This window comes from Echinops telfairi, unplaced genomic scaffold (assembly GCF_000313985.2).
Source record: "Echinops telfairi isolate 266 unplaced genomic scaffold, ASM31398v2 ScPeMD7_2;HRSCAF=8, whole genome shotgun sequence".
NCBI lineage: Eukaryota > Metazoa > Chordata > Mammalia > Afrosoricida > Tenrecidae > Echinops > Echinops telfairi.
The window spans coordinates 34,927,276-34,951,899 of NW_022103898.1; the positions used below are offsets into that span (position 1 = coordinate 34,927,276).

The 24,624-nt window shown below is 39.0% G+C and overlaps 1 protein-coding gene across 3 annotated transcripts; it reads right to left on the minus strand.

Annotated features, from left to right (window-relative positions):
• Nucleotides 1–480: 480 nt before the first annotated feature.
• MRPL42 (mitochondrial ribosomal protein L42) lies at nucleotides 481–24,368 on the minus strand. Of its 3 annotated transcripts, none has more exons than XM_013004136.2 (6): nucleotides 24,313–24,368; nucleotides 22,406–22,567; nucleotides 16,429–16,489; nucleotides 14,605–14,689; nucleotides 7,984–8,150; nucleotides 481–646 (listed from the first exon to the last, which is right to left on the minus strand). In XM_013004136.2, exons 2-6 carry the CDS (start codon nucleotides 22,497–22,499, stop codon nucleotides 601–603), a joined length of 453 nt encoding a protein of 150 aa, XP_012859590.2. In that variant the 5' UTR covers nucleotides 22,500–22,567; nucleotides 24,313–24,368; the 3' UTR covers nucleotides 481–600. The 3 variants fall into 3 exon arrangements, with proteins under 3 accessions (XP_012859590.2, XP_045146927.1, XP_045146925.1); XM_045290992.1 differs by having other exon boundaries at nucleotides 22,406–22,570; nucleotides 24,313–24,328; XM_045290990.1 differs by lacking the exon at nucleotides 24,313–24,368 and adding an exon at nucleotides 24,233–24,293.
• Between the last annotated feature and the right edge of the window lie 256 nt (nucleotides 24,369–24,624).

Genomic DNA, 24,624 nt, shown 5'->3' on the forward strand with positions numbered 1-24,624 from the left:
TGGACTTGTGGGCTTGGGCAGCACTGGGTTGGGATGTTTTCTTGATGCAGTTAACCTTTATATAAAACTCTCTCTTTTACATGAGTTTCTGTGGATTTGTTTCTCTAAAGTACCGAAACTAATACAGTATATAAGGAACATAGGAGTTAGTAGAAACTGTTTAAAATGTAATTGATGTAATTATTTCCTTCTGAAGCTACTAAAAAGGAAACACTGTTAACGTCTACGTTCTGGGTGTACTTCAATTTACTCTAGAAGGCCATCAAAAATCTTTAGGAAGAGGGCAATCACATACAGTTTTAGTAAGCATATTTATAACACTAACAATGTTTGACTGGTGATACAAAAATCTTACTTGACATAAGAAATAGACTAGTTTCTCAAAGGAAAAATAAAGATGTATAATAGATTCTACTAAATGAGAATGTCAAACAAGAAATTTCTTAAGGCCCATAAAGAAATACCACATTTTAACATAAGAAATGTTTTTTTTAATTAGTTTATTTATAACATAGTAGGGACTACATCGGATATTTTTCTCAAGTGGCAAATGAGGCAAAAGGCAATATTTCTCTACGATTCCTAATGAGAACCTCAAAATCACCTGTCTTTCGGAGGATTCAATTTCTTACGACGTCTGTGATACCTTAAAAAAAAATATAGGATCATTTTAATAAAAGTTAACTGTTCTAGATAGAGAGATTAAATTCCTGCTGCCTAATAGAACTAATTTTTTAAATCAATGAAAGTACATAGATATTCCTTAATAAAAATGCCATAATTCCTAATGATAAAAAATTATATTCTAACACATAAGTAATTAATTTACTTAGCTCCTGAAAATAATTTCAGCATACTAATCTGTATTGATCTTAAAACTTTAAAAAAAAACAAACCCTTAAAAATTAATGACTATTCATCCTGACAATAAAGAGCCACCACATTGTAAACACAGTGAACATTTTAAAGTTTCATTTAAACGGGAATGTTTTGCTCTAAATAGAAGCTTCTCATGCTGTAAAATCATCTTCATATACAGTAGGATACAATTAGTAATATGCTTATGGAAAAATGTACGATAGTCTTAAAACATAGGAGAAATGCAAATTTAGCAAGGAGGAACCTTTTATTTGCTTTTGTGCTTCACTAGTATTCTTAAAAAATCATTTTATTGGGGGCTCATACAATTCTTAACACAATACATGCATACACCCATTGTGTCAAGCACATTTGTACATTTGTTGCCATCATCATTCTCAATACATTTTCTTTCTACTTGAGCCCTTGGTATCGGCTTCCCCCCCCTTCCACCCTCATGAACCATTGATAATTTATAAATCATAATTTTTTCATGTCTTACACTGTCCAATATCTCCCTTTACCTACTTTTCTATTGTCCATTCCCCAGGGAGGGGGTTATATGTAGATCATTGTGATCGGTTCCCCCTCTCTCCCCCTTCCCCTCCTAGTATCACTACTCTCACTACTGATCCTGAGGATTTATCTGTCCTGGATTCCCTGTGTTTCCAGCTCTTATGTGTAGCAGTGTGTATGCTCTGGTCTAGACGGATTTGTAAGGCAGAATTGGGATCATGATAGTGTGGGGGGTGGGCGGCGGGGGAAGACGACATTAAAGAACCAGAGAAAAGTTGTATGTTTCAACGGTGCTATACTGTACCCTGACTGGCTCGTCTCCTCCCCACAACCCTTCTGATTCACTAGTATTTTAAAAACCCTAATGCCCATTGCGAAAATGGGTGTGAAGAGCTGAACCAATACTTTTCAAAAGTAATGTGACAACACATATTTCTAATGTTAAATATTAATAACTTTTATCTAGTTATTCCTCTTCTGGAAATCCTACAAGAAATATAAACTAGCCATGATATTAAGAAGGGATGCAGGATATAGTTTGTATATACTCTATCATTATACTCACACTTACTGCCATCAGTAAATGGCGACTTTATATAAAAATATGCAAACTAATAAAATCCATGTAGGGTTGAAAAATGAAATACACTGGTAGCAATGATTATCTATGACTGATGACACCATGGAAAATTTTGTTTGCTTTTCTGTCTTTCCTTATTTTCTTTACTGATTTAAGAATATTTTGGGATAAAATACATGTTTTTTGACGATTCTTGTAAAATTACTGTATATACTCATGTATAAGCCAAGTTCTTCAGCACATTTTTAACGCAGTTCTTGTGGTAAAATTAGGTGCCTAGGCAGATATTCGGGTTGGCTTATACTCGAGTATATACGGTACTTTATGAGGCAGGGGAGGGGGTAGCGGGGAGAGAATCCAAAGTTGACCACTACCATGGGTGAAGGAAGAAGGTTTTCGTTCAAGAGGCATCAAGTTATGTTAATGATGCTGGAATAATTTGGAAAGGATCTCAGTAGTGGCTATATAACAGAATATAATCAATGGCACTGAAATAGACATGTAGGTGTTGAGTTGGAGAATGTGTTGGTATATTTTTGCCACAGTTAAAAAAATAATAATTACAATGAGTGCAACAACAAAAAAGGGTGCTTAAATTGATTGTGGTAATGATTGTCCAACTTTCTTGATATGACTGAACTATTGAATTGTGTGTACGTGGAAGGAGTGCCAATAAAACTATAATTTAAAAGAAACCCTCAGGAGGCGTTCATCCTTGTCCTATAAGGTAGCTATGAGTTGGAATCAGTTCCACTGCAGTTTAGTTTGGTTTGGCCTCACTATAAAGATGTTCAAATTATGTGAGATGATTCTTGTGACACTCACTTCTAAAGAGCATTCTCACTGTATTTCTTCCAACACACTTTTTTTTTTGTTTTTCTGGCAGGTTATGGGATATTCAGTATTTTCCACCAACACCATAATTTAAATGCAGCAATGCTTATTCGGTAATCCTTGTTCATTGTCCAGTTCTCAAATGCATGAGGCATTGAGGACTTAAGATGTGCTTGACCCTATGTGCCTGAGCCATGCTTAGGTCAGGCACACCTTAGTCCTCAAAATGACATCTTTGCTTTTTAACACTTTAAAGAGATTTGCTTAAAGAAATATGTGTTTGATTTTTTTACTGCTGCTTATGGAATCAAGTAAAATTAAATCCTTGACAACTTCAATATTTCTGTTTGGCATGATGTTGCTTATTGACTCAGTGCAAGAAACAGAAATAGGAAGAGAGTATATGCAGACCAATTCTTGATTTTCATATTTAAGAAGCCTGGAAGGCCAGGGTTCTGGGTGGAGGGAGCCCTTTGCACTTGTGAGTTAGAGAAGAGTCCCAAACACATCTTGATAAGTAAGATTAATCCCCACAGTATCCTCCCATAATAGTGCTAACTTTTACAAGCACAAGGCTGATTGCCATCTGGCCAACAACTTTAACTCTAGGAGCAGATATGTTGCAATTGTTCTCCCTGGCTCAGGGGACAGTCACTCACCCTTACCTACCTCCAGCACTGTTGTTAGGTTACTCCTCCAATGAACTTGGGAACCTCGACAGTTAGGGTATAGACCATTTTGCAATGTATATGGTTACCTGTAGTTATGGGGGCTTGCATGTCTGAGATTATGTACGTTGACATAAGAATACATTTTCTCTCCTGCTAGGACATAGTTCCCAACACCAAGGAGGTGACCACCCCACAGCTTTTGTTTGCCTCTTAATTTCTTCCCTACAGTTTCACAGTTGTCCCTTAGTGTGGGAAACAGAAGGATTTCTCTCAAGCTGTCTCCCCCAAATATATGCCAGACTTAGCTGCTTGAGAATGACTATACACTTGGAGGTAGTCAGGAGTAGATTTAGGGGTCATTCTCCCTAAGAGCAATCAGCCATCTACACAAGGCAGACACCACTGCTTATCCCACAACAAGTAGGGCTCACTCCCTTCTGATAAGGATAGTAGCTGTCTGTTTCCTTGTAGGAGACACCAGAGAGGTCAAACCCACCCAAGGATGACCAAGGTTAGGTGGCCATTATGAATCTAGGGTCCGCCCATCTTGTCACATGTATAACCCTAGACCTTCCCATTCCTATGGGCACACCCCTAGCTCATCCCCTTCCTGTTATGCTTATGCCTATCATAGATCCCCTTCCTACAATGTGTATGCCTATTGTACTGCCCCTTCCTGTGACATGTGATTCTATAATCATGCCCCCAAAAGGTATATAGGCATGGGTCAGCAATATAGAGCTCTCCCTGACCTCTCTCTTCCCCCTTTCCCTTGTTCCCTTGCCCTCCCTTCCCTTACCCCTCTCTCCACATGGGCCGCCAAGCTGGGCTGAGGTGAGCAATGCTACCATGTAATGTGTCTAACCGCATTATTGTATCTCTCATGTTCTCAATGACTCTAATATAATACTTATATATCTCAACCATACAATTGTGCTTACTGAACCCGTGGGTAGTACTTGTAGCAGCAGGTAGGGGATGGCCCCTCCCCTCCCCTCCAAATTTAACTTAATACTACACCTTAGGACTCTTCCAGATGTGGGGCTGAATCCCACAAGTCAGTTATAAGGATTTTTCATCTCTTTATGTAGAGATGTAATCCAATGAAGTCTTGATTTTCTTTTTCTTTAACCATAGAACAAATATATGGTTTTATTTCTTTCTTTTTTTTAAATCATTTTACGGGGGGCTCGTACAACTCTTATCACAATCCACACATATATCCATTATCTCAAGCACATTTGTACGTGTTGCCATCATCGTTTTCAAAGCATTTTCTTTCTACTTGAGCCCTTGATATCAGCACCTCATTTATTTCTCCTCCCTCCTGCTCCCTCCTTGATAATTTATAAATTATTATCTTTTCATGTCTTGTACTGTCGGATGTCTCCCGTTACCCCCTTATCTGTTGTCCATCCCCCTGGGAGGGGGTTTAGGTCACTGTGATCAGTTCCCCCTTTCTCCCCTCACCTTCCCCTTACCCTCCTGGTATCACTTCTGTCAATATTGGTCCCAAGGAGTTTACCTGTCCTTTATTCCCTGTGTTTCCAGCTCTTATCTGTACCCATGTACATGCTCTGGTCTAGCCAGATTTGTAAGGTAGAATTAGGGTCATGATAGTGAGGGGTAGGAAGCATTAAAAAACCAGAGGAAAGCTGTATGTTTCATCGGTGCTATACGGCACCCTGACTAGCCCATCTTCTCCCCACAACCCTGCTGTAAGGGGATGTCCAATTGCTTACAGATTGGCTTTGGGCCTCCACTCCGCACAACCCTGCTCATTCACATTATGAGTTTTTGTTCTGGGTCTTTGATGTCTGATACCTGATCCCATCGACACCTCATGATGACACAGGCTGGTGTGCTTCTTCCATGTGGAAGCCTTTGATTTTCATCAATGTTTTAAGGACCTTTCTGTTTCAAGGAGCAAAATTGTGTCATTTGCATGTTGCAAGTTGTTAATGAGATTTCCTCCAATTCAGGTACCACATTCTTCTTCATATAGTCCAGCTTCTCCTGGGCTGGACTCCAGATTATTTATCATGTACACAGATTGAATAAGTATGGTGAAAGGCTACAACCCTGATTCACACACCTTTCCTGATTAATTATACCATGTAGTAGTAGTCCCTGGTTCTATTCAAACAACTATGTCCTGGTCATTGTGTAGGTCCCACATGAGCACAATGAAGTGTTCTGGAATTCCCATTCTTCTCAATGTTATTCATAGTTTGTTATGATCCACACAGTGGAATGCCTTAGCATAGTCAATAAGACACAAATGAACATTTTTCTGCTACTCTCTGCTTTCAGCCAAGATCCATCTTGCATCAGCTATGATATCCTTAGTTCCACATCCTCTTTTGAATCCAGCTTAGGTTTCTGGTTGCTCCCTATTGATGTGTTGCTATAACCGTTTTTGTATTTTCTTCATCAAAATTTTCTTTGCATGACATTAAGGATACTTTTAGATATTTGCAATCTATTTGTCACTTTCTTTGGAATGGACACAAATATGGATCTCTTCCAGATGATCACCCAAGTGGCTGTCTTCCAAAAGTCTTGGCATAGATGAGCACATGCTTCCAGCAGTGCATCCCGGTGTTGATGTAGTTCCATTGATATTCTGTCAATCCCTGGAGCCTTGCTCTTCACCAACAACTGCAGCGCAGCTTAGGTTTATTCTTTCAATACCACTGGTTCTTCATCATGTGATGTGCCTGAGTATTGGCCAATTCTTTTTGGTACAGTAACTGTGTATTCTCTCAATCTTCTTTTGATGCTTCCTGTCGTTCAATATTTTGCACACAAAGCTTTTTAATATTGCACTGAAAGCTTGAATTTTTTCTTGTTCTTCAGATTGAGAAATGCCAAGCACATTCTCCCTTCTGGTTTTCTAACTCCAGCTCTGTGCACATTTCATTATAATACTGCACTTGGCTCCCATAAACCACCCTTTCAAATCTTCAGCTCAACTCTTTTACTTCACGTCTCTATTTGCTTTAGGTACTCTCAGTTTAAAAGCAAGTTTCAGTCTCTTCTGACCTCCCTCCGGGCCCTTCTTTCTTTCCTGTCTTTTCAATGACCTTTTGCTTTCTTATCTTTGTTATCTCACAATCCATCTGGTCGTTGATCATTAGTCTTCAAGCATCAAATCTATTCTTGGAATGGTCTTTAAATTCAAGTGGGATACATTCACAGTTATGCTCTGGCTCTCAGGGACTTGTTTTAATTTTCTTCAGCTTCAATGTGAACTTGCATATAAGCAACTAATGGTCTGTTCCACAATCAGACTTTGGCCTGGTTCTGACTGATACTGAGCTTCCCCATGTTTTCTTTAAACAAACATAGTCAAATTGAGTCTATCTAATGATGTTGTATGTATATAGTTCATGTTGTACAGAATAAGTATTTGCAATAAATATGCAATTGATCTTACAAAATTTCCATCACTGTGTTCATCACAAAAGCCATTATTTTTCCACTACTAATTTTTCCTTTTTACTTCCAACTTTTGCATTCTAATTCCCAATCATCCTCAATACATATTGATTGTATCTCTTATTAGTTTTAAATTGCAGAAGTTGGTAAATATCTTCAACTACTTTATCCTTGGCACTAGTGGCTAATGTGTAGTTTGAGTAAAAGTTGTATTAACTGGTCTTCCTTGTAGGTCTATTTTGTCACTGACAGCATTCTACTTCAAAATAGATCTTGAAATGTTGTTTTGGCAATGAATACAATGGCATTCCTCTTCAATTTATCATCTCAGCATAGTAGACCATGTATTTTATCAATTTAAGACAGCAATTTCAGTTTATTAATGCTTAGGATACCCAACTTTATGCTTTCCATTTCATCACTGAAAACTTCCAATGTTCTTAGATTCATACTTCATCCATTCCACATTCTGATTATTAAATGGATGTTTCAGCTGTTTGCTTTGTTTGTCATTGTGAGACGTGCCACATCAGGGAATGATGGTTCCCAAAGCTTTACTCCATCCACATCACTAAGGTCAACTCCACTATGAGGCAGGTCTTCCCCAATGTCTTCCAGTTTGAGAGACTCTTCTTCCAGCACCGTATCAGATAATGTTCCACCGCAATTCACAGATTTCTTACTAATAGTTTCAGAAGTAGGCTGGTAGAAGGATCTGGCTCTAATGAAACTTGTCTCCCACAAATGAGCCTGATGGTACTTGAACTATTTGTGGCCTTGCTTCCAGTATCACTGCAACATGTGAGCCACCAAAGTAAGACAAACTAACAGCTGAGCAGTAGAACAATATCATAGTAGTATCAATTTTCAAGAATTCATAGAAAATTCAAGAAAGCTTTGTTAAAGGAAAAAAGTAGTATTCATTTTCACTATAAAATGTGTAAATTAAAAAATATAACATAGTAGATGTTCAAACTGAGAATTAATCTCCCCATATAGAATACAATTATACAAGTTTGTTAATGCAAAGAATGTTGTATGTTCCCTTAGCTGTATAAATGAAAGACGAGAAATAGAACTTACTGCCCATGAGGATACCAACAGTGCTTCGTAGTAAAGAACATTTTGCTAAGTTGTTCTATCATAGGTCCTTGTTGTTTATGGGACTCATCTTTCACTTCTAATCTAGTTTTCAGCACATGATCATGTGTTTCTTCACTGTTATGTATAGGATCTGGCCGAGGAATAGGCTACAAAATAATCAATAAAAGGCATCAAAATGTGGGAATTTTCACTAGTATTAATTGCATTTACAATAAAACAAGCCCCCTTTTCAATGATTTGTTATACATGGGTAGTTATCAAAACAGAGTATCACATAATTGCATTAATCATTTAAAAAATTGAAACATTTTTCTTCTCACAATTAATTTTCAGAATTTTTCAATGATAAAATTCTTAATACTTTATTATTTGGGATAAAAAAATGAAAGCACTTATATTTTTTATCTGAAAAAATTGCAAGTTGTGTTCTTTATTACAAGTTAACTTAAAAATTCACAATTTCTCCCTTCTATAACGTAAGGTGATTAACCATTCATAAATGGCATTTCTTACATACAATGGAAATCAGAATGTTAATGTTTTTATATCAGATGAATAAAATGTCATCAAATGCTGGTTTATGGTGGCTTGAGAACTGTTTTCCTCCCAAACTGGTTACTAAAAACCAAACGCCTTCCAAACACACTTTAGTGATAACAACATATTCCCATCAGTAGGAATGGCTCAATGAACTCTGAGTTCATTGCCTTGACAGGTCAGGTTACCTACATTTTAAATATTAAGGGATAGTAAAGTCTGTAGCATAAACACAAGAATGTAGCATTAACTTGCTTCCAGGATTCCATACACATGTATTATAATACAATGAAAGTCTGAATTAACCAGATAATAAACAGTACAAATAAAATTGTCTTTTTTATATTCATATATTATTGACACTACTGCATTCTACCACTGCATTAAATGTTATAGAATATAAGGTCTCCATCTCAAGAAACCTACAAACTATGGATAAAACTTGACTAATATTTAACTCATATAACTAAAATAATAAGATCACTTTAAGAAGCAACACATTAAGTGTATGAACACGACATCACTGAGCAAGTACTGCACAATTGCCAAGTGGCAAAGACCTCAGAAAGCAGCAGGAGGAAGGAAAGACCAAGCACTGTCGCAGAAAGCAGAAGGCAGTCTGTGAGGGAGAACAAACATTGTGAGGAAAGGAATTCTAGCAAGAATACACAAGATGTCATTTTTTAAAGAATGAAGACAGAGAAACCAGATTATGAAAGGTTTCCATAGCTAGACTTATAAGTAGCAAATGAGCATAAACAGAAATAAGGAACCACTTAGAAATGAGTAAAAGATACACTGAAGAGGTCAAGAACCGACTCCCCCATAGAGTATCTGATTCTACTTTGAGTCTACTTTATTTATACTGATTTTTTTCTGCTTATTTTTATCGATATATTGATATAATTGTTGAAAGAAATTATTTGGGGAAGTATGGAAATAGAGTTTGTAAGCCCACTTACCTCGAGACATTAATTTGATCTTTAGATGTGTTTAGGACACAAAAAAGGCTCTGAAAATATAAGCCCCACCCAGTGCTTTGGAGTACTCAGGACATTTGCATTCCAAGAGACATGCCTGGGGATAAGATTGACTGAAGAGGGAATAAAAAGGAACTCTTTGAAGTTTGAACTCTAATGGTCTTTGTCAGAAGCTGGGAAAAAATCTGGAACCATGAAGAAAACTCTAGGACTAAACGTTAAAGGAAGCCTATGGGCAGCCTGAAATGCTTGCGAGGTGACCACCTGGATCCACTTATTGAGTGGAAGTGGGAGAAAAGCAGCAAATAGGGAGATGATTTGAGTCTGGCCACTGACACCTGTGGACATGGTTTACAGGAATTAGAGGAGAGACGAGAGTGGGTTGGTTGACCGGTCTGAAGTTCATGACCTAGCACAAGGGACTAAGGTTGTTGAGAATTTGTGATAGGGCCATGGTCTAAGGCAAGGTGACCAATGGACACACTGGTGAGGCTAAGAGAGGCAGCTACATTGAATTGACCAGAACCCGACCAGATGAAGAGAAGATTTTTGAGCCTGTGAACTGGTGCATATTGCTGTTGACTTTATGGATGGCCTATCCCAATTTGACTTTGCTTAGGGATGCGGATTTCACAAGGTTCCAACTGGAATGAAGATTCTTCACGTCGAAAAATATGATTTTTCAGAGCACTGGATTGATGTAAGTGGGCAGTATAGAAATTGGATACCCAAAATTGGAGGTATAAAGGCATGAAGTGGTTGGCTTACAAACTTTCATAGGTGGGTGAATATATTCATAGGATTATAGGATTAAGGAGTTGTTGTTACTTAATGGCAATTCTTAAGCATAGGATATTTTTGTTTTGTTCATTTTTAAAAAATCATTTTATTGGGGGCTCATACAACTCTTATCACAATCCATACAAACATCAATTGTATAAAGCACATTTGTTCATTCGTTACCCTCATTATTCTCAAAACATTTCTTTCTACTTGAGTCCTTGGTATCAGCTCATTTTTCCCCCTCCCTTCCTTCTACCCACTCTCTCATGAATCCTTGATAATTTATAAATTATTATTTTGTCATATCTTACACTGTCCAACGTCTCCCTTCATCCACTTTTCTGTTGTCTGTCACGCAGGGAGGAGGTTTTATGTAGATCCCTGCAATCGGTTCCCTCTTTATACTCCACCCTCCCGGTGTCTCGACTCTCACCACTAGCCCTGATGTTTTGTTCATTTATAAAATGTTATGTTTAAATGAGGGTGGCACATATTGAATTGTATACATTTTAGTTTCATCCTGTTAGGTACAGATATGATTTCATTATTGTTTGAAAATTATGTATGGTTACAGAGTTATGTTAAAGTGTCAAATCAACAAGGGGTGGTCTGTGGTAGATATAATCGTTTGTCAATTTGAGGATTAAGAGTGTAGGGGTGGAATCTAGCTTCTCAATCAGATCATAGCCAATGAGGCCTCTGTGTGGGCATGGCCTTCTCCTGAGAATTCTCTCTCAGTTCACTCCCTTGGAGACTCTCTACTGATGAGGCTGACACACCCTGGGATACATAGCAGCTGACAAGACACATGGACCCACCCTGATGCAGCCCTGTGTGCAGAGAGCCATGTAGAGACCCCTGCCAGCGCTGAGATGTTTCCAATGCCACTGGATCCAAAGATTTTCTACCCACTGCCCTGTGATCTTCTACATTCAGCATCATTGCATCTATTTCGTTGAGTCTGAAGAGGACTTTATAGATTGGTATCAGACTTATGGACTTCATCTGGACTGGGCTGGGATGTTTTCTCAATGTTCAATTGCTCTTGTATATAAATCTCTTTCTTATACACATAAAAAATTTTTTTAAAAGAACTGACTCCCCCACTTAATAGGTCTGTGACTAAACAAATTATTTAGCCTCTTATATTCTCTTTCTATAAATCAGAGAAGTAATATCTATCTTATGCTGCTGGGGTGCCACCAAGTAAATTTTGACTCATAGTGATCATTGGTGACAGAGTAGAACTGCCTCATAGCATTTTCTAGACTATAATCCTCAAGGAAGCAAACTACCCACGTATTTTCTTGCAGAGCCACAGGTGGATTTTCACAGCCAAACTTCTACTTAGTCGCTGACCACTTAACAACCACACCACCAGAGCTCTATATCTACTTAATAAGACTCTGTTAAAGATTAAGGGATATAATAAGAAGTAGTATATTTTGCTATTCCTGGTATAATCACAATGGTAAGTCAAACTGAAAAGTACTGGTATTGAGTCAATTCCAGTTCAGAATGACTCTATAGGGCTCTGAGACTGTGAAGCCATATGGGAACAGATAGCTTCATCTGTCTCAAGAGTAGCTGGTGCATTTGAACTGCCAACGTGAGGTTAGCAGTCCAGCAATTACCAGACAGTGCTACCAGAGCTCCTTTAAACCGCAGCTATTATCATTTATTTTTCAGCCCTCCAAACAGGAAGTATTTATATACTTTTTTTAAAGAGTCCCTTGGATAGTTATTTTAAGGGTCATCTCTTTTGTACAAAGTGAAATATAAAATCATCTTTATAAATTACTATCTGACCCTAAGGAGTACTAAAAAATCATGAATTTTAGCCTATAAATACAGTTTTTCTGTTTTAGGTTACTATACAAAAATCCTCATAATTTGTTCCCTCACCTCCTTCAAGTCTTTCTTCATTTGTCACCTAGTAGGTTTCTCTTGGCCATTCCACTTATACCTGTTCCCCAGTACCCTGGACCCTAATAATGACTTTTAAAAATAACAACAGAGATGTACCATGTGATAGCTTGAATTATCTAGCTATTTTCTTCCAAAAATCCAAAAAATCAAATCAAACATTACCAAATACAATAAAAGAGAGCTTAAAGAAATAAGAGACCCAAACTGTAGGTGAGGGAAACAGTGGTCATTTTAAGATATGAAAATAATAATAATTTATAATTTATTAAGGGATCATGAGGTTGGGGGGAGTAAGAGGAGATGATACCAAAGGATCAAATAGAAGTAAATGTTTAGAAAATAATAATGGCAACATATGTACAAATACGCTTGATACAACTGATGTATAAAAGGATCTTTAAAAAAAAAGGATACTTGAGAATGTACAAGAACATGCGGTGCTCCTGCCCTCTCGTCTCCCATGCACACGTGGACTACCAAGTGGGGCTGAGTATTCACAACCTTTTATTCTGTGGCTCCTGGGGGGTTGCCATTGGTTTCAATCTCTATTCTACCCATGCTACTCTTGATCCCTTGAGAGGTCACTTTTGCCTTTCCAGTGACAAGATGGTACGCTATCTCTTAAAAACAAAAGTCATAGTAAATGCATCTGAGATGGATATTCACAACGTGCCCCCTCACAGAAACGATGGCAGCGCTGAAGAAGAAGATTCTGCAGACATACACTCGCTTACATTCACTAGTGAAGATTCTGAAGGAAGCAGTACTTGAGGAGTCTAAGCCAGAAAACTGAGCTGGAACCAAGGTCTGTGTACAAGCTTCAGGCTTCAGTGTGATCTTCCACAACTAGTGCTGCTTGGTCTTTCTCAGGAGTGGTTGACTGCAAGCATGGAGCTGGGGAACACAGGTTGTTATCTGGCTCTAGGCTGATTTTCAAATGATTTGTGAAGCTGTTTATAGATGGTGAGAAGCTAAGGAGCCTTTTACTAGGGTTTCAAAGCTATTTGCTGGGACATATTTTAGCTTATCAGATTCCTCATATTTATTTCTATAAACATTTCTGACTCCAAATTTAGAGACTAGAATGAAAAATGTTCCATGTTTGCTATAATCTAGAGATTGATAATTGGCCTGAAAAGAGAGTTGACTTTATTATTGGCTACTATTTTCCCACATACAGCAATTGTGTAATGAATACTAATAAACCATTTTTCCAATGTAAAAGCAAGTACACATATACTCTCCAGGTAATAATCAATGATTGGTTAATAAAACAATTTATCTCTTAAAAAAAAGAACACGAGGCAAACTAAAACTAAACCATGCTTCTATTTTTGTCTGTATTTTGAAAAAAAATAAACTAATCCCGTAAAATACATACTCATACTATCTCAAAAGAAACAACCAACAGAGATGCGACACGGCTTCGGTAGCACAGTTCCTCTCACTGTGTTTGAGCCGCTCTAACACCACCACCACCCCACCCCCTGCCCAGGACCGTGGCAGTGTGCTCATCCGTGCTTCACGCTAACCATGTCCGACCGAAAGACTGTGATCAGAAATGACGACATGTCGGAGGAGTGTGCTACAACACTGAGAAGGACACTGCGGCCCACATCAAGAAGAGGTTTGACAAGAAGTACAATCCCACTTGGCACTGCACTGTGGACAGAAACTTTGGTAGTTATGTGACACATGAAACTAAGCACCTCCTCTACTTCTACCTGGGCCAAGTAGCCATCCTTCTGCTCAAATCTAGTTAAAGCTTGGATTGTGCATACACACCCAGTGAGCCATCCAAAACCAAGGACTGCCTCCTAAATCCCAAATACCAGAGACTGGACTCTTCAGCCTTGCTACGGGAACACCTCCATCTCTGTACCTATGTTGTGCTGTTTCGTACAGGCCTCCTCTGTACTCGTTTGTTGTGGTTATAAAGCAATTAGCAAAAAAACAACAAAGAGCCAAGAATAAAAATATTCACCAAATATTAAAAGGATTATCAGAGTCAACAATATAAAAGTTATGAAGCAGCATTCTACATATTAGTTTTTCACAGTGTATTAGATTATAATATGGAGTAAAATAGGAAGCATTTTGTAAATTCAAACTTGTTATGCCTGACGTCTAACGAAAACACTGCCAGGGCTTTAGGCCATAATTGAGTCTAAACGGTCCCCGTTGTGTACTGAGTACACAGTCTTTAAGAAAGCCAAAAGAAGGTCTAAGCCACATAAAGAGAGTCAAACCGTCCCCTTCTCTTTGGATGCTCTAAGTGAACATAGGGTTTCTAACAGCAATTAAAAACATTTCCTCAAACTTATTTCATTTTTTCACATTCCTAAAATATTGGGGGGGTTTTCATACTTACTTTTGTATGTTCATATGGAATGTCCACAGAAGGGTGGTAGCATACTATTGTCCTGCCATCTGATGTCAAAGCAAGCTCTACCTTGCTAAAAAAAAGAGTATTTTAGAAATAGCATCAAATTACATTTAAGCCAAAATGATTGCCCTTAGATTTTAAGTTGGTTAACCATACCTCCTAAAAAGCAGAAGCTGTATCACTGGACTGACAAATCCGATATCCATATTACAGCCGACAACTCAGGCCACTCCAGAAAACATGTCAGCCCAACGACCACCAGGAAATGGGGGATAAAATCCTTACGTCATCACTATTTTATCTAAACTGCCCTTAGAATGTTTATGGAAGTTATGAAAGTCTCAGGAAGTCAGCATTGTTAGAACTTCTCTTCCTTCTCTTTCCTCACTTTACCCTCACCTCCAGCCCTCAAAAAAAAAAAAAAGGTATAAATGGTTTTCAAGAATATTACATCGATGAATTATTAAGGCAAAGCACAAGCTCTCCCAGGTAAGCAATGATCTGGATTTTCAGTCATAAAGATGGGAGCTGAGCACTTGTTCTGAACAAACATTTCCCCAAGTGTCTCTGGAAGAATTGTGAGAAAACACTTATAATTTGGAACTGGTGAATGTCCCCTCCTTCCACTAGTATCCTTCAGAAGACCTTCTTTGGGACAACATTCCTCAATACTTCCAGGAATATCCTGGCTGGATCTCACTCTGTATACTAAGTAACTAAGCTAGTTTTCCAAAGGCCCTGATAACTACTATTGTCCTTAGATGTGTATATATTCCAAAAAAGCAAAAGCAAAACTTTTAGGTAACTCATATGCTCAACAGATGCCTGAAAATTTTTTTAAGTGTCTAGGATTTTATATCAGCCAGATTTGAAATATACTGCAATTATATTTCAGTCAACAGAGACTACTAAGACAAAAGGTTATGTCACCATGGTTTTAAAAGGAATTATAACATGACTACAATGACTATCATATGTATGAAGGATAGAGTTTTACATAATGCAAAATTTGTAAGACTCAATCTTACTAGGTTCAAAAAGTGTTACCTAATCCAATTTCATCAATATTTATGTTAGGAGTCACTAAATGTACAATTAGGATTTAAATTAAAACTGGTGTGAAGAGAGAATAAAATGTATTTTTACTAAAATTTGGGCTAAGAGCAACATAGGTTTTGAAAATACAAAGGGGCTTTAAAACTTTCTGGGAAAGATGGAATTAAAAGATCATGAGCTCTTTTATCACAAACTTTCTAAAAGCCCCTCAGGATGAATAAAACTCATCAGCTCAGAAAAAAAAGAAAATATGCTGCAATTATTGTGATAGAGACAAAAAGACAGGGTTTATTCATATGTTATTCCCAGTTCCTACTACACTGATTGGAGCTGATTAAGTACCAAATAATGGTAGTTGAATTAAATATATACAATTTAGGATTATTCAATGTCAAACAAAAGATAAGCTAAATAATTGCTTAAACTAATAGATCTGATCACTAAGACGAAACTATACACACTAATGAAATTTTCCATGAAAGCTAAAGTATGTTATGGGAAGAAAAGACAGCATTTTTAACAGCATGGCTGTCTCACAACAAATTAAGTATTCATTGAAACACGGTGATGAGAATTTTTATCCAGGATGCTTATAAACCCAGAAAATGGATAAATAAGATAATTTAAGTAATTTTTAAAAACAAAATTAAAATAAAATAATCAGGGGAATAAAAGCAGAAAAAACAAAACAAGAAATTAAATCACATCAGATATAGCTAGCAGACATTGTTTCTATTGGATTTTAGTACATACCAATTATAGTCATCTGGGAGAGGCGGTGTCGATTTATGACAAACACTGTATAAAACTCCATCTGCAAAGACCCCAAACAGTAAAATGGATTTAGTAAACTTCAACATATGATCTCTCAAAAATGAAAGTTATTCAACCAACACTTAAAGTTGTGTGTGAACCTGGTCTGTCTGTCCTAAGGACATGGGACTCAATAACAAACTAAGATCCAGGCCCTGCTCTCAAAGAATGTTTGTACAGTTTGCTGACAGAAGCAAGTCTAGTCCAAGATGGAGGATAAGCACAATCAGGACGGGCAAGCATCAGGAGAGAGACGCACATGGACAGGCTCCAGAACAGGCTGTGGAGGATAAAGAGAGCCACTGACAGGAGATAATATCTAAGGTATTCTGACAGTGGAGGGAATTACTTGCAGTTGACAAAGGATGAGCACAATGATCCTTGCCCCTGGAGGAAAAGGTGCCAAGGAGCAGAGATAAGAAAGAATATGTGTATGGGTATTCCAAAAACTTCAGTGTAGTTGGAATCTGTACTTTACAAAAGGGATGGATGTTAAGTAAGAAATACAAAATAGTTTAAAATTAACATTTCTAATTAAAATGCTCATCTTCCCAAACATGTTTCCTTTCATGGAATATTTGGATATTCCAAATTCAAAAAAAGCCATAATTATTTTAAAAATGTTTGTGAAACTTCTCTCCTGTGTTCAGAGAGGTATTCTTTTTAAATACAAGAAAAATTTCAAATGTAGCAAAATACAGGATTTTTTTTTTAAAGCAGGTTCTTAATATATCTTGGTTAAAGCCAAAGATCAGCTCTCAACAGGACCTCTTGCTCCTTTGACCAGACCCATTCTGTCCTTATCTTTAGAATTACTTCAGTAGGGAAAGCCACTCCCCCTTCCAAACACCACTCATTCTTCAGTCACATGCTATTCCTCCATGAGATCTTTCTACCCACCAGGCTCTTCAACCCTCACCACAGGGCCAAGAGGTGTCTAGTTTACATGTTCTCCAGTCAACACTTCACATGACATTGCTACAGTGTTTTTACATGTTCTCCAGCCAACACTTCACATGACATTGCTATAGTGTTTTTACATGTTCTCCAGCCAGCACTTCATATGACATTGCTATAGCGTTTTTACAGTCCTTTCCCTCCACCTGCGTCAGTTATTCATGGATCTGCAATTTCCGTCTTTATATACCCCAGGATGATATATGTATTTAGGGATATGACTACAAATCCTTATCCTAAAGCATATAAAAGTCCAATTCAACTATTACATCAAAGATTGTTTAACAAAATGAATACAAGATTCTACTGACGTTAAAGTACAAAATATAAAGAATTAAAAAATTAACTCAGTAATCTGTGCTGATATATAGAAGCCTTCAGTATGATAAATCAGGATAATATATAGCTTTTATTTTATTACTGATAATTTTTTAACAATGTATGATTTAGAGTAATATGGTTTTAATGTACTCTGAACATAAACAACTAGGTGATGCACATGTCCACTAAAAGAAACAAAGTAGGAAGGTAGAAGAAGAAAACAGAATTATATTTTCTACATATAGTTAGGAGGGAATATTCCAGATAACTATATTTCAAATAGAAATGCAGTAAAGTTTTTACTCTGTACTTAACGGACATTTATTTGTGCCTCATATTCCAGTATTTCCATGTATGTCTGTTTCATTGACAAGTCTAATTAAATTCCTTAAAGCCAGAAACTACATCTTATTCATTACCATGTCCCCCACAGTGCCTACTAATAAGAAGTGATTTCTGAACTATCTATAAAATGTTAATTTCTACATAATTAATACTAGGAAAACTCATTACTTGACATTTTGCCAAGAGAAAAATTCTAGGTGGGGGAAAGATCAGAAGTTCTACATACATAATTAGGAATGATGCCAAAGTTAACACCAATCAACTCGGAGCAGCTGAATGTCAAGAAGAATTTCAATGAGCATCCGCTCTCCAAAACTTCATGGACTATTCTTGTTGCACATATATGTTTAATTGTACTTTGATAAGATGTACAAAAGCTCAAAGTTGTCCAACTTACTTTCCAAATGTTCTTATAGGAAAGAAAATAGAGCAAAGTGCACTGAACATGGGGAGACCGAGGTTTGGGTCACAGCTTTCATTTACCAAATAGGTGACCTTGGACAAGAGGCTAACAGCACAGAACCCACGAGGCAGGGTGGCTGAGGTAGAATTCTCACCTTCCATGCAGATAATCATGCACTGGCTGTAGTTTCAGAGTATGTTCACTGACTTTAGTTTGTAACAAGTCTCTAAGCAATCTCCTCTGCTTACTTAAGTAGACAAAGCAACTTCACAAAGTTTGTGGAGAATATCCATTATCTTTCAATTCCATTTTTCCACAAACTGTTTGATGTCCCCTTCCTTCTGAGGTTGATGATATAATAAATGCTACTAAGCTCAGAGTTCTAAAGAAAAAGGAAGTAGAAGTTGAGGAAGAAGCCAGGGACAGAAGGCTTCCTTTAAAAATACGATTTAGCAAGCTTGTGAAAATCCTATTCAACAAGCATTTTTACTGGCTAGGTGAAACATCTTTTCCTCACCTCAAGCTCATTGTCATTGACTCTGACTCACAATGAGCCTACTTCGGAGCAGACAGCCTCATTTTTCTCCTGAGGAGCAGCTGGTGGGTTGAAATCAGTGACCCTGTGGAATTAGCAGCTCTAGTGAAGTACAATCCCTTAATATGGCTTTTCTATCCAAGTGTCCATGACCCCCACAAATGACTGGGTGGGGACCACCCAAATACGGTATGTGAAACATTGAGCGAGGGGATTTGTCCGTTTTAGTTGCCCTTGCCTTGGCTCTGAGAACACGCTGTCTCAGAAGCAGGAACACAAGAAGGCCCATGACCTTAAGAGAGAACTGTCAGTGGGACACGCTTGAAGAGCTTGTCTAATGTGGTGGGTGGAGCTCACGCCCCGAAACACCAGAACTGTGGCACAGAGACCAAGGTAACAAACAAGACCCTGATACAGAACAGAGTCAAAGCACCAAGACTCTCTGACTGTGAGGCAGAACAGTGGGCTGGGTCCTTGGTCCACGGGGGCAGAGGTTAAGGGACTCCATGGCTGAAAGGTTGAGGACTCAAGGGAAACTTGGCTGCTTACCCTTAATGTTTTCTGATCCTGGCATTTTCACTTCCCTAACAAGCCTCCTTAATCGTGAAGTACTGTCTGTGAATTCTGTGGTGTCATGGGAGGAATGGCTGGTCTCAGAACAGGGAACTAGAAGGAGGGAGGGCAGAGGCATGTCTGACCTCTGCCTTATGGCAAACAGGGTACAGTGAACCCTCGCCACTTCGCGCTTCAACTTTCGCAGCTTCACTGTATCGCGGTTTTTGCGTAACAGCGCATGCTCTGTCATTACTGCCACTGATTGGCTCAAACTGTACACGCTTCTGTCTGCATCGCTACGTATCAGAGCTACGTATCAGATGCATTTTTGCTTTTGTACAGTGTACTGTAATTGTTTGCGATTTTTAAGAAATTTTATCTAAGCCCTATGATGGCTCCTAAACGAGCTGCTTCTTCTAAGCCTTCTGACAATAAAAATAAGCGCCAGAGGAAGATGCTCACCATCCAGGAAAGGTAAAACTTTTGGATATGATCAAAGATGGCAAGAAAATCGTGGAGGTTGCATGCCATTTCTACTTGAATGAGTCTTCCGTTCGCTCCATCCGTAAAGAGGAAAAAAACATCCGTGCTACGGCTACTTTCACTTTCAACAAGGAAGCAAAGCGTATCATGACAAGTCGTAATAAGTTCATAGTAAAAACGGAGTCTGTCCTAGCCGTTTGGATCAATGACAGGCGCAAGAAAAACATTCCGTTGGATTCTATAGTCATCCGGGAGAAGGCAAGGCAGCTCTATCAGCGTTTTACAGCAGACAAACCTCAACCAGAATCCTCTTCTGCATACTGTAAACTAGATGCCATAAATAATATAAATAATAAATGATAATTGTAACGTCGAAAATGTTTTACTGTATTTTCCCTTTTTCGTTTAATAATTTGGGTAATACGAGTGTAATGGTGACTAAAGGGTGTTTTTTCATGTCCTCTATGCTCTAACTATGAAAATATTTGATTTACAAATAAGGAATCCTACTTCACGGAATTTCATTTATCACGGTAGGGTCTAGAACCGATTAACCGCAATAAACGAAGGTTCACTGTAGTTGGATTCTCCCTCCTTCCCCATCGTGTAGTCAGAGGATGTCAGATAGGTCATCCCCAGAGTTTTCACAGCAGTCTAACATAAGGTGACCAGATTTTAACATTGGTAAAACAGGACACCATTGATAAAACTCATATCCTGGCGAAATAGCCACATGGCAGCCGAAAACCGTATTCCCTAACTTGTCGTGCATTCTTTCCAAAATTGGGTTTTTTTTTAAAACGCCACAGGATGTGGGAAAAAATTGTTAAAAATCGGGACTGTGCCGCCAAAAGCGGGACATCTGGTCACCTTACTGTAACATGAAAGCAGGGCTCCTTACCTCAAGTCACTCAAAATCTCTCAATTACTACTAAACTTTTTACCCTAGTCCTCAAACTCTAAAAATGCTATCAGGAGAGCCCAGTCCCTGGAAAAGGGCATGCTTGGCAAAGTAGAGGGGCAGTATAAAAGAGGAAGACCCTCAATCAGATGGATTGGTGGTGGCTGCAAGCATACACTCAAGCATAACAATTGTGAGGGTGGCAGAGGATTCTCGTGAATACAGGGTCACTATGAATCTGAATCGATTTGATGACAACTAACAACAATAGCCTTGAAACTACTTATTTCCTCTTAACTCAATAAACTTTCCATTACAAATGGTAATATGTAGGCAACACAAAGGAATAGATTAATTTCAGACCATGCTACATAAAAAAGCTGGCTGTCATGGCTAACTCAGAAAAGCAAACCTACAGTATAGCCTCAGGGAGTCTTGGTGACAGCTGGCTGCTAAACAAAAAAGTCAGGGGTTCCAATCCACCAGGTGCTCTAAAGGAGAAAGAATTCACAGACAATATGCTGCTTCCAGATTACCACCTTGGAAAACCTATGAGACAGTTCTAACCCTGTCCTGTAGGGTCGCTATTACTGCTTTAGAAATGGGAGAACAGAGTTCACAGACAGAGGAAATGGATGGTGAACGCATAATTGGTTGGGAGATAAAATTTTAATATTCTTTTAGCTAATGTGGGTGAATGCTTTTGACTATTAAACATGCATTAATAGGTTTTGAGGAAAATACTAGAATACGTAGTTCTTTTTATATATATTATAAACATATACAGTTCTTTAGAAAAGGAAGACTTTTTTTTGAATGGCTATGTGCATAGAAAAAACACACAAAAAGCACATACCAAAATAGTATCGATTATTTATGCACGCAAGGTCTATAAATGTGCCCTTTATTTGCTAATTAAAAAAAACTATTTAAGGACTATTTAAAATACATGACAGCATACTAAGTACAAATGATTCACACAATGGTTACTACTTGATCTCCTGCTCTCAGTGAAATTCCACTGTACTCAGCACAGGAAACCACTGTTTAGACCAGACCTCTGCATTTAAACATCTACATATACACATACGAAACCACATGGTAGATCATCTTTTCATTACGCAAGTGGAATCACACCAGTGGTATTGTTCAGTGAGAGATCTTTTTTCCCTCTTCTATTTGAAGAACTTTCCACGTTGGTAGTTACTGCTTGATATTCACAGGAAAGACTATCCTTTCGATAGGCACTTAGGAGTTCTACCCTTTTCCCATCATTACCAACATTTAGCAATTTAGCAGGCACATACAGGAGAAGGTACAGGCAAAACACTAAACGCTTTGCATTTTCTGTAATACACATTCCTATAACATTAGGAAAAGTTTCTGACTTTTTAAAATATTAAAACACATCACTTACTTCGAATTGATAAGAAATGTTTCAGGACAGTTCTGTTTGATAGTGCCCATGTTACTGCTGCTACTGCCATGGTGGACCAAGATGCGTGTATCATACAGTATGGCAAAAGATGTTATGCAGAGAAACTGAAACATCTGCTTCCAGGCACATCTATTTTCATCCCTGCTGGAGACACAAAAGCAGTGCTACTGAGAGTCAAGTGATCCAGTGTACCAAACCAAACCAAACTCACTGCCATCAAGCGGATTCCAACTCATAAGGACCCTGTAAAGCAGAGTAGAACTGCCCCTGTGAGTTTGAGACTGTAACTCTTCACAGGAGTAAAAAGCCTTATCTTTCTCCTGAGGAGCAGCTGGTGGCTTTGAACCGCTGACCTTGCAATTAGCCCAACACATAACCACGAGGCCACCAGAACTCCTTGATCCAATATACAAGGGGCTTCAAAAAGTTCGTATTTACTTCTACAGATAGACATGAATACCTAGAAGAAAAAGTCACTTAAAGTACGGCTTCTAAACAACTTTACAGTGTCATGCAATTTAACAATAGGTCAATGAGCAACATCAACAAAACATAAACTCAGAAACCACAAGACAGCTATTCCTTTTTCTTAAATACAAGCTCCTGAGCACTCCAATGCTATGCTTTCCACTTACTGGGGTAGTCAACCAATGTGCAAGCGCCCTTAAAGACTCCCACACACAAATTACATGAGGGCATCCTCTCTGCGCTGCACACTTCTGGGTCCAACCTACCAGTTACTGCACCACTTAAAGGAGTATTTTTGCCCTTGATTTAAGTGAAACGTTAAATAGGAAAGCCTATCATTAGGATATTAAAACTGATTTAAGGGTACACATATAAATGTACCAAAGTCCAACATAAAGTTTCATCATTGTATGTAAGATTTTATATAAGTGTAACTTTCCAAGGTGCTTACACCACCACCGATTCATTTTACAATCATATTTATCCTGAAAGGCATCTTTGATTCGTATTGAAACTAAAATGCAGAATTTAAATAGTTTGCTTCCAAGGACTTCAGATCAGTCCCTTACAAACTTGGAATGCTTTGGTCAGCCTGTTTCTCCAAAGGTAAGATAGGGATAATCGACACAACCTCCACGTAGACACTTGCTACATCCCTCGAGGGCTGGCTATGCCCATCACTTGATTCGTGATAAAATGGAATTAGGAGACAGGTCAGGTGGTCTTATTTTCTAGACAAAACGGTACGTGCTGGTTCCCGGTACAGCCAGTACGTGAGCACTGCTCATCCCCAATCCATACGACGTGCTTTTGGGGTTTACAATCCGCGCTGACAGTCTGTGCTCGGACTTCAAGCCTGTGAAGTAGGCGTGCCCATTCCACAGCTAGAAACCCGAGGCTCAGAGGCGGGCACTCTGCTCGTGCAGGGGTAGGACACAGGCCCGTGTCTTGGGAGTCCAAGAGCAAAAGACACAGGGGAACGCTGGGCGCCCACTGTTCAAGGTCCCTGCAAGGACACGCGTTGGGGGGGAGATCATCCAGGCCAGGCAGAGGATTTCAGAAGGAACGACCCCTTGGCCCAAAATTCAACACCAAAGTAAAAGCTACGGTGTCTCCCAGGGCGCGAGGGGTAGAGGCGGGCCGCCTCGGGCAGATACGGAAGATTTCAACCTGAAGCGGTCCCCGGAGCGACGCGCTCCACCAGCTTCACGGGACAGCGGGCGGGCACGAGGAGCGCCCGGCGTGGGACGCGCGTCTACGCGCCGGCCCTTCAGCAGGACGGACGGAGCCTGGGGATGCAGGCGGCTTCTTGCTGCCACGACCGGCCGACAGACAGACCTCGACAGCGCTGATAAAACTGCTGGGCCCGCACAGCTCGCCGGAGCTACTGGACCAGCGGAGGAGAGAGCAGCGGTTACCTTGACGGGTCCTCACGGCGAAACCGCCATGTTGTCTCCCGTCGGCCCCTCGGCGACGCCGGCCGCGCGCCGCGAGCGCGGGGCCCTCTGGGAAATGTAGTCTCCGCGGACGAGCAGGGACTCTTCCCTACACGCTTCCCTTTAGCTGCAACAGCTTTGCTATACTGCCCCCCACGTCACCCCGAAGGAACGACATCTTCACACCGATTACACGTCCCTCGTTGTAACAAGATTTTATTATTATTAAAAGATCATTTTATTGGGGACTCGTTACAATTCTTGTTACAATCCACACATCAATTGCATCAGGCA

Bases quoted from the DNA above. Each gene is read 5' to 3' on its own strand.
- MRPL42 (XM_013004136.2), bottom strand. From the start codon at position 22,499: ATGATACACGCATCTTGGTCCACCATGGCAGTAGCAGCAGTAACATGG. The intron at 14,690-16,428 runs GTATGTACTAAA...TCTTTTTTTTAG, and splicing joins CTCCCAGATGACTATAATTG to CAAGGTAGAGCTTGCTTTGA. The intron at 647-7,983 runs GTAAGTTCTATT...TTTTTTTTTAAG, and splicing joins TGTTGGTATCCTCATGGGCA to GTATCACAGACGTCGTAAGA.